Source organism: Cucurbita moschata, unplaced genomic scaffold (assembly GCF_002738365.1).
Source record: "Cucurbita moschata cultivar Rifu unplaced genomic scaffold, Cmos_1.0 Cmo_Scf00005, whole genome shotgun sequence".
Classification (NCBI taxonomy): Eukaryota; Viridiplantae; Streptophyta; class Magnoliopsida; order Cucurbitales; family Cucurbitaceae; genus Cucurbita; species Cucurbita moschata.
The window spans coordinates 941603-952890 of record NW_019268521.1 but is presented as its reverse complement, the minus strand read 5'-3'; the positions used below and the strand labels follow the sequence as shown (position 1 = coordinate 952890).

Genomic DNA, 11288 nt, shown 5'->3' with positions numbered 1-11288 from the left:
TTTTTTTTTTTTTTTTTTTGTGTGTCTTATGCATATGGTTGCTTTCTCGTTATGATTAATACGAATGCGCACCTTACGCCATTTATGTTTGCCACGATGTTATGTCGACCCTTTCCCTCGTGTTGTCCAAAATATAAGTGTACGCTAGTTGATAATCAAGTCTTGGGGGAATGTATACGAGCTCGCCAGGGTCCAAATGCGACTACACATCCATTGTTTATTTATATACAAACATTTTATTTAGTTTGTTTTAAAATTGTATATCTTAAAATTAACAATAAATTCACGAGGAATTATAAGTATTTGATCCATTTTTCATTTTAATATTATTTAATTATTAAGTTTTTTTTTTTTTTATTTTTTTAGAAAACGTGGATGAGATTTTAGTGGAAGACATAAAGAAGCAAAAGGAACCTTTCTAGGACAATTATTGTAATAGTTAAATTATTGTCATAATTCAATTATTTACTGTTCTCTATTAATGATGAAGGTGATTTTTTCTAACCTAGGATGTGACAAAATGATGGGATTGATCAATATAAATAACTTGATTCATATGGTAATTTTTCCATTTTCACTTCTTCTAGATGGGTAAATTGAAAAAAAAATAGTTATAGTTAATTTAATAAATGCCTAAGATAGTAGGCTTATAGCCCGTGAAACTTATCTAATAATTTTACAATAAAAATACACATGAACAATTCAAACTATTCCACTATATCGTAAGCAATTTTCTGTGTCTTGACGCCATATTAAGTCTCGAGATGTCGTTGGCCATCACAACTCGTTCGGTTATGCCATCGAAAACGAGCCCGTGTGTTGCTCATCTCATCGAGACTTCCATAACATCCATCAATCCTGGTTCTATCAAGGCATTGTTCTTCCTGTGCCCATGCCGTGTCATTTACGGATACCGTGTCAGATAGAGTATATGTAGCAACCTCCAACATGTGTTTTGGGGTGCAATACCGGCACACCCGTGCCGTTCGATACTATCCTTGAAAAACCCATTTTAAAAGAAGTCGTCCGAAACACTCGTCTCGACACGCTCACCTTTACTGTGACACACGTATTAATTGATTATATAAATATTTTAATCAATTTCACTATGAGATAAAGCTGTCTTGTCACATCATTTTTTAATTGAATTGTTGGTGATAATTTGATGTGTTGAAAAAATTGGAAGCTTTAAATTCTTTGCTTACGGCCTTTTACTAGTCAGCATGACCATCTGTCTGTATTAATTGAGCTGTCTGAATCAACAATTGCAGGCTTTAATAACTATTGTACAACATTTTTGACTTTTTAAAAACAAATTTGTTTCTCGTGAGGCTTATGTTTGATTAGGTTAGGTATCCTGTTCTAAAATCTGTCTACTAGTAACAGGTTTTTATGCTTTTTTAATCGACGTGAAATCTTACAATTCCCTTATTTGGAGGTCTAGTGTCACAATCGTCATTTCTTAGAGATTTGGTGATTGTGCGGCACTCACTCCCAGTACTCAGTGAGTCAAGCCAATTTTGGATCACGTTGCCTACGATCGAACATGTATTCAAACCTCGGGCCTCGATTTGAAGAGAAGATTTTAGAAAGCAAGAATGAGAGAGAGAGATATTGAGAGTGGTGTTATATAGCATGCAAGTAAAAAGGTAAGAACAATGGCTTAAACAATATATAACTTTTCGGGTAGTGAGAATTTGAAAACTAGTCACATCCCCTATGGTACATTTTCAGGCATTTCATGTCTACCAGGCGTAGCCATGGTTTCGCCGAAACGTCATACTCTTAAACAAAACAAGAAAGAAATAATACAACATGAAAGCAGTAAAAGAAAGCGATAAAGTAGTATAAGGCAAAAAGTTTCGGCTTGTGATGGGTATGCGATCATGGGCAACACGCCTTGGACAAGCATGACCGTGACACCAAGTGTTTTCGCTGGCACACCGTTCGGTATCTTGCTCTAATATTTTTGTAACATCTGAAGCCTACCGCTAATAGATATTATTTTTTTTTAGCTTTCTTTTTACGTCTACTAGGGAGTGATTTCTACACCCTTATTAAGGAATATTTTGTTCCCCTAAACTCTAAATCCTTACAATTTCCAACCATTGTATCACATGATCTTACTTCTCGAAGCTCATCCTAATATATTGGTTATACTATGGTTCACTTTTTAATTGTCTTTTACTTTTGTCTTAGTAACAGCTCATATTACAGATGGGTGAGGATCGACCTTCGATACTATTTGACATATATCGTCAATGTCCATTAGACAATTCACTACTAAATATTAGTTTGCTATTTTAATAATCTTCATATAGTCGTAATAAAGTATGCATCCAATTCTTATCGAAAAAAGAAAATAATAAATGGAAGAGGAGGGAACCCCATTATTGGAGTATAGTTGGTGTAAGAGTGTCGAGTGTTGAACCAACAAGAACTCAGCTGCCCATCCCTTTGTCAATGCAAATTTTATAAACAAAGATGATGGGTCAATGTTTTTACCCTAACAAACCTTTTACCATTTTTGTTTTGGTAAGGGTAAAAGTAAGTTAATAATTGCTTTAGAAGATGAACATGACTCGAGAAAATAATAATTTTGGATTGACATACATGTTTAGACGTGTGAATGTAAGAAAGTCAAAGAATCTAATTTTGTGTCTATTTTAAAATTTACTTAAATAAATGCATGTTGGCTAGACGATGACTTAGGTCAGAACGCTAAGTAGACTGAGCACCTTCAGATCATGAGCGATGGTAAGAGGGTCTATAGACCCAAGAGTACCCTAAAGCTAGAAGTCTGCATTAAATCACCTACTCGTCCTAAGAATCTAATAGACCTCATGAGCTCCTAGATATGACTAAGGTGACACTTAGATATTGTGTTTCGTGTTTTAGGTGATTGAAAGAAATATCTCCCTAACAAGCATGAACTAGAGAACCAATTTAAGATTAAGGCATTATAGTTAGAGCAGTTTACATGTTGATCTAGGTCAGTACGTTTCCAGTGACCTTAAACCCCAGGGTTATGAGCGGCAATTATAGATCTAGACTTGTGTGCACCCAAAGAAAGGGATTAGTTCAAAGATTTAGTCCTAAACATCCCAGAAACGAGAGACAAGAATTAAACGGCCTAAAAGGTCCTAAGAACCTAGTTGAGTTCCACGAAAAAAAAAACAAATAAGAAAGGTTAACAAACCCAGTAGTAGTATGACAGTATCACCAAAGCCTCCGCCTCCTATCTCCTTAGATATGCCCTAGGCACTAGCAACGCCCTACCAAACGGTAGTAGTATAGGTACCATTGAGTCTAGAGGCCAGATAACGTAGTGTATCGAGACGACTAGGTACCACTATCGTGTTTGGAAACAATCAAGGGTCCCTTGAACAGGTTTACTATAGTGTAAACCTTCCTTGAGAGGGGTGAGGGACCACATGGGTAAACTGAGTAGCTGGCAAACACAACGGGTCGCTCATGCAGATGGTGACTGTATGACTTTTCTTGTGGAAGGGTCGCTAGTTAACCTTACACAGATGTGTTCAGATGAGATGTCATATTGTCCAAGGACACGCCTAAAATCAGGATACCGAATGTTCAATGTTGGGGCTATGTAAGCGTACTAAGCACGAGAACAGAAAGTTGGTTCACCTTAAAATGAGATTCGTCGTCCAGGAGATTTGTGGTGCTAGAACCCAGTGAACAGCTTCCATATCCCAATAGGGTCTATGACATGTAAGAGAACTTGTTATGAATTTTTTAGAATTTGATCTAACAACTTGTTGAAGAACAAAATCTAAATTATCCAAGAACCCCAAAAACAATAAGGAATCAACCCAAGGGAAAGTTTAGTAACGAATTACTTGATGATCAAGATCAAAAGTAAAAAAAACTCGTTTCTAAACTTGTGATTCGAATCACTCCACAAAAATAGTTTAATCAAGACTATTTGAACAACTCTAGCATACAAATCTAAACACAAGAAATGCAAAGGAACAAGCTCATGACTTCGTATAATATGCAAACTTCGTTTTAATATCTAAAATCTTCCTTGAAGTTTATCTTGCACGATTGATGCCTTGGTTCATATCAGAATCGCTTGAAACTTCGAAACCTACTTAGAAGTTAAGATAGCGGTGGAATTAGGCCCGAACTTCCTAAAACCTAGAGAAAAGTTTGTGGATACTTGATAGGTTAAGGAATACTCGAAAATCTACACGATCCTTCAAAATATGTATTATAAGATGTTTTAGGGAAGTACGAAAAGGTGGATCTAATGACTTTATTCCTCCGCCATTGTCTATGCTTTGCCGTTTTCTCTTCTTTTAAGAAAGCACGAAATAATGGCCTCTTCCAATACTTTTATTTAGTATGTCTTTAACTCGTCTCTTAAATATTATACACCTTTTTTAGTTTATTGATTTTCTTTGTCAAAATTGTTACATGTATGGGCCACAGGACAAGAACGTTGTCAATTATGGTAAAAGGAGATTCTTGAAAAAGCGTGAGCAATTAGATTCTACGGTATGACAAGAACTTCTAATGATAAATATTAACGTTCCAACATGAGAAAATGTTTTATACGTATTTTTTATTCATGTTACTTTTTTATAAGTATTTTCTAGTACAACTCGTGAAATAGTTACTCTCATCAACACGAGTAAAAACTATAGACTAAATTTAAAATCTCCACTATAATAAATAAATGGGTTTGTGATACAATTACAAAACAAAATACAAAATACTCAAACACAAAGACAACCTGATGCTCTTAAACGCTCTTCCATCTTGATTGGTAGCCTACAAACACTTGAAAAAGAAAGGGGAAAGGGAGTGACCTATTTGTAGGCTCTCAATGCATCCTTATTCTAATAAGTTACTATGAGTTTTTCAAACTCTAGAAAGTTCTCTTATATGTAGCAAACCCGGTCGGAACCTTGGGCCTTTACCACATTCACCAAAGGCAACCATCATGAATCTTCTACAAGTGTAGTCCTTATTCCCTTTTGAGGACCAGTTGATAGCATCGCGACATTAGCCTTGACCCGTCCCTACACTCGTATAAGTACTCAACTTGACAATTACTTGTATAGTCCCAAATCTCTCTCCAAAATTAGTTTGAAGAGTTGCATCGTCAATCTTAACCCGTTTCTATACTCAATAGATATTCTACGAGAAAAATGGGTTTTGAGAACTCTAATAAACCTACTTTTAAAGTATTTGTTTTTCAAATTCAAATTAAATGGGGAAAAGTAAATGCAACCCCAAGCCCATGAAAGATTGATTGGGTCTATAGTTTAAGCTAGCCCAAGCTTCCATAAGTTGGCCCAAGGTTGAAGCCCTCGTCTCATTTGACCCAAATTTGGATCCAAAATTGGCCCAATGCCATTATAGAGGTTTATTTAACTTATAGGATCGGAGTTCTACAAAGATCCACCCAAACAGGATGAAAAATTCCCATTTCAAAAGGGAAGACAGCGAGAAAAAATTATTCCTTATTAGCTAAATGGGGATCGGGTGAGAATAGGGATTCAATTATATATATATATAATTAGTTATATATTTCTTAGAGTGTTCGAAGATTATATGTTAGGATCGATACCAGTTGTTAGCTCTCATACCAATTATTAGGATCGCTCAACAACACACATAGTCGATCAAGATGAACACAAAGAACAAGAGAGAGAAAATACAAGGAGGAATATTGGCTAGTCGATCAAGATGAACACAAAGAACAAGAGAGAGAAAATACAAGGAGGAATATTGGCTAAGGTTTTATTATTAACGACTTCAGTATATAAAACAAGAGAGAATACAGATAGAACGAAGGAAAGTACATTTTGATAGTACTGCCTCGTTGGGTATATATATGATTTCAATTTACTAAATATAACTTCCATTTAAACGAGTAGATATAATCTAACTAATATATCTCTATCAAATCTTTACCAAATATTTACCTTGTATATATATATCATATCTTTACGAAATATCTTCCGAATATATCTCTACCAGATCTAAACATCAGCTCCATATCCCAACATTATATTATATCGATAAATTTAAATTTTTAAAAATTATGTTTATTAGAATGTTTTTTTGTTTCTAAGTAGAAATTATATTAAAAAGTGAAAATTATTAGATTAAAAAAATCTTTGTAATGAAGGTTTTAAAAAAAATTTGAAAAAAAAATCTGAAGTTGAAGAAACCTAAAGCACAAGTTGTAATCCATATGGCGCCAAACAGATGCAATTCCGCACCACATCCACACAAAAATCAAAGAACTAAATCCCTCTCGTCTTTGATCTCCCAATTTCCAGGCACTTACATCTCCATCCCTTAATCATTCTGATTCCTCCATTTCTGCAATTCGTCTCCAGAAATCATCGTTTCTGGGTTCGAATGGGATCGACTATGTTCGCCTCTGTTCCATTCTCCTGCAACTTTCACCAATCAAAGCCTCCTTCCCACATTCTCCAAAAGGGGGTTCCGGCCGTCGGTGGCGAAAAGGACAATCGGTCTCCCATTTTGAATCGGAGATCGGTTTTACTATCCGGTGTTTCTTTGGTTTCTTCTGCGGGTTTGGGGCTGCAGAGCGAGTGTTTGGCTGCGGTTAAGCAAGGTCTTCTTGCTGGGAGGATTCCTGGGTTGTCTGAACCAGATGAACAGGGTTGGCTTTTCTTAACCACTTGAATTCTGTATCTAAGTAATCCTTACTGTTGTTTTGTTTCTTGTTTACATCTATGATTTGTTTCTTTGTTTCAATTGGTGGAATCTTCTGGTTGCTGCAGATTGTGGATTGTGAAATACCTTTGTTCATGCTATGTATATGAATTTTAATATCTAACCTTATTTTAGTTCATGTAGTTTAAAATTTGTAATGGTTCATGTAGAATTTTTTGCATGTGTTGATGGATTAATCTGTAGGGAACAAATATGTTTTTAAACTAGAGAATAGATATTGAAAATGATGCATAATTTTCTATATTGTTTTTGGTGATGTAGTTAGTTAATTCCATCTTGTTAGTTTTTGGAGTTTCTATTGTTTTTGTGAGATCCCACATTGATTAGAGAAGGGAACGACATTGATGGGAGAGGGGAATGAGTGCCAGTGAGGACCTTGGACCCCTAAGAGGAGTGGATTGTGAGATCCCACATCGGTTGGGGAGGAGAACGAAGCATTCTTTATAAGGGTGTGGAAACCTCTCCCTAGCATACACATTTTGACAACCTTGAGGTGAAGTTCGAAAGGGGAAAGCCGAAAGAGGACAATATTTGCTAGCGGTGGGCTTGAGCTGTTACAAAATGGTATCAGAGCCAGACACTGCAGGGAGTGGATTGTGAGATCCTACATCGGTTGGGGAGGAGAACGAAACATTCTTTATAAGGGTGTGGAAACCTCTCTCTAGCATACACGTTTTGAAAACTTTGAGGGGAATTACGAAAGGGGAAAGCCTAAAGAGGACAATATCTACTAGCGATAGGCTTGAACTGTTATAAAATGGTATAAGAGCCAGACACCGGGTGGTGTGTCAGCGAGGACGTTGGGCCTCAAAGGAGGGTGGATTGTGAGATCCCACATCGATTAGAGAAGGGAACAATTGGAGAGGGAAATGAGTGCCAGTGATGACGCTAACCCCAAAGGGGGGTGGATTGTGAGATCTGCTGCCATCGGTGGGCTTGGGTTGCTAGCGGTGATCTCACCGCATTAAAAGAAGCAAACAGCGCTGATCATGCCATGTTTTCTATATCAAGTTTACATAGCATCTGGTGTGCTTGTGCAGGAATCTCTTGTATTAATCAGAATATATGCAGCAAATTTCATTCTTGACCATTGAAAGCTTTTAAACTCAAGCTTAGCATATCTGGTTTCTTGTTTGTTGCCTGCTCAGACAGGTTGGAGGACATATCGTAGACCCGACGAGAAGTCCGGTGGGCATGGAGTTGGATGGAGTCCTATTATTCCTTATGCCTTTTCAGTTCCACAAGACTGGGAAGAGGTAACTGCTGTTAGATGTTTTTTTCCCTTTTAACCTTATTAAAGATGCTGTTAAGAAGTACAAAAGGAACAAATGGCTTCTACTTCAATCAGTTTCTTCATTAGATCAGAGAAACTAACGAAACTTGATCAACCACTTTAGCTAACAAGATATTGACATGGGTTGTTAGTTCCTTCATGAGTTTGTGGACAGTTAAATGTTTCTGGGTTAGTGGCTCTGAGATTCCACGTCGGTTGGAAAGAGGAACGAAGCATTCCTTATAAGGGAATGGAAACTTCTCCTTAGTAAACGTGTTTCAAAACTGTGAGACTGACGGCGATACGTAACATGCTGAAGTGGACAATATCTACTAGCAGTGGCCTTGGGCTTGGACTATTACAAATGGTATCAGAGTTAGAAACTGAGCAGTGTGCCAGCGAGGATACTAAGCTTCCAAAGGGAGTGGATTGTGAGATCTCACATCGGTTGGAGAGGGGAACGAAGCATTCCTTATAAGGGTGTGGAAACCTCTCTAGTAGACGTGTTTTAGAACCGTGAGACTGACGGCGATACGTAACGGGTTGAAGTGGATAATATCTACTAGCGGTGGGCTTGGACTATTACAAATGGTATCAAAGGCAGACACCAGGCAGTGTGCCAGCGAGGATGCTGGGTTCCCAAAAGGGGTGAATTGTGAGATCCCACATCGGTTGGAGAGATGAACGAAGCATTCTTTATAAGGGTGTGGAAACCTCTCTCTAGTAAATGCATTTTAAAATCGTGAGGCTGACGGCGATACGTAACGGGCTGAAGCGGACAATATCTACTAACGGTGGGCTTGGACTGTTACAAATGGTATCAAAGCTAGACACCAAACAGTGTGCCAACGAGGACTCTGGGCTCCCAAAGGAGGTGGTGAATTGTGAGATCCCATATCGGTTGGAGAGGGGAACGAAGCATTCCTTATAAGGTTGTAGAAACCTCTCTCTAGTAGACCCGTTTTAAAACCATGAGACTGACGGCAATACGTAACGGGCTAAAGGGAACAATATCTATTAGCGATGGGTTTGGATGGTTCCCGTGGTCTTTTGGTATTTGCATTGGGGTGCATCAGGTTTCCTGTTGATTAGAGGAGTAAGCACAATGTATCATGTCTGCCAGCATCCAATGATATCTATTCCCAATTTATTTCTTTTCTAGGAATTGAAAAGTCTCGTCCTAGTTAGCTATGTCAAAGCAGACATGACACAATGTGCTTTTGAGTTGCAGGTTCCTGTGTCAATTGCCGATCTTGGAGGGACAGAGATTGATCTCAGATTCAAAAGCTCGAAGGAAGGTCGTCTGTTCGTCATCGTTGCGCCCGTTCAACGATTTTCCGATGGTGCATTTCCCCGAAACTTTATACTTGTTCAACTTTCCATTTTAAAGAAACTATACTGCTAAATGATGCATTCATTGTCATAATCCTGTGAAGTTATCGGTGACGATGCAACGATTGAAATGGTTGGCCCTCCAGAGAAAGTAATCAGCGCGTTCGGACCAGAAGTGATCGGAGAAAACGTAGAAGGGAAGGTGATGAACATGAGCGTGGCAGAGCATAATGGAAGAACATATTATCAGTTTGAATTGGAGCCTCCTCATGTTTTGATCACAGCAACAGCGGCAGGAAACCGTCTGTATCTATTCAGTGTAACAGGAAATGGTAAGACACTACCAAGAACGCTGGAGATATGATATGATATGATATGATATCAATTGTTTTCCATTAGAACTGAAGGAAGCTTGTTTTTGTTTCTCTGGGTGTTCTTATAGGGCTTCAATGGAAGAGACATTTCAGCGACCTGAAGCGGATAGCGGATTCCTTTCGTGTCGTGTGATGAACTTGTTTCGGAGCTAGTTGGAGTATATACATATGCAGTGTGAGTTACAGAACAACGGTTGATCAAGCTTTTTTCTCTAGTTGAATGGGTGACTCGAGAAACTCGAATGGAGTTCACAACCCAACTCAACCCTCTACTTCCGAGCTGGGTTAGGTTGTGTTGTTGGGTTATTTTTTTAAAATTATTTTTAAAAAATTACTTGCATCACTAAGTTACCGTTGTTTAAAAAAAAAAAAAAAAAAAGATAAAAAATTATCAAATAAATCGAAAATTCTTCCTAATACCACGTCAACGTTGCTCAGCTCTCAAAGTCCGTTCTTAAATTGCATCTGACCGAAAAATTTACAAAACTAATAAACAATTAGCACTTAAGAATTGAAAATATATGAAAAAAATGATTAATCGAGAAAATTCAATATTATACGAAGTGATATTATACCTAAAATATAACAGAACGTCTCTTACACGGTCAGAAGTTTGAATCTCCATCCCATCACTAAAAATAATTTTAACCAATCACTAAAAATAATTTTAACCAATCACTAAAAATAATTATAAAATTGTAAAATATTTGACTTTGATTTATTTTAATAATTATGAACATTTTATTTAATTGAAGGGCATGATGAACACTCCATTTGGTGTATTGGATTATTACCTAATATAAATATTTTTAAAATTATGTAAAACTATCGTCCTAAAAAAATATTTTCTTATGGATTTAATGAGTTATGAAATATATATTTAATATTGTTCGAAATTAAATAAGCATTTTAAGGGGAAAAAATGTAAAACTCCATTTTTTCTTTGAATTGATGGGTTTTGAGAAATTTATTCAAATTTGTATGAAATCTATAGATTTTGAGGAGCTTTTATAAGATCCCAAGTCGATTGGGGAGGAGAACGAAACATTATTTATAAGGGCATGAAAACCTCTCCCTAGCATATGTATTTTAAAATCTTGAAGGGAAATCTCGAAAGGAAAAACCTAAAAGTGACAATATTTACTAGCGGTGGGATTGAGTCGTTACAAATGGTATCAGAGCTAGAAATCGGCCAATGTGCCAGCGAGAAGGTTGACCCTTGAAGAGGGTGGACACGAGGCGGTGTGCCAACAAGAACCCTGGACTCCGAAGACAAATAGATTGGGGGGGAGGGGGGTCCCACATCGATTGGAGAGGAAAACGAGTGCCAATGAAAGCGTTGGATCCTGAAGGAGGATGAATTGTGAGATCCCACATCTGTTGGGTGTAGAACGAAGCATTTTCTTATAAGGGTGTAGAAACTTCTCTTTAGAAAACAAGCTTTAAAACCTTGAGGGAAAGCTCGAAAGAAAAAGTCAAAAAAAGAACCATATCTACTAGCGGTGGGTTTGAGCTGCTATTCGTTTTTAACTCTCTTTTTCTTTTTAAGGTTCAAAATTCGCAAGTTA

General features: G+C 37.2%; 1 protein-coding gene across 1 annotated transcript; it reads left to right on the top strand.

The window, feature by feature from the left end:
• The first annotated feature begins 6203 nt into the window (after positions 1-6203).
• LOC111443110 (psbP domain-containing protein 4, chloroplastic) lies at positions 6204-10076 on the top strand. Its single transcript, XM_023080755.1, has 5 exons — positions 6204-6667; positions 7894-7997; positions 9246-9357; positions 9451-9678; positions 9789-10076. Exons 1-5 carry the CDS (start codon positions 6400-6402, stop codon positions 9851-9853), a joined length of 777 nt encoding a protein of 258 aa, XP_022936523.1. The 5' UTR covers positions 6204-6399; the 3' UTR covers positions 9854-10076.
• The last annotated feature ends 1212 nt before the right edge of the window (positions 10077-11288 follow it).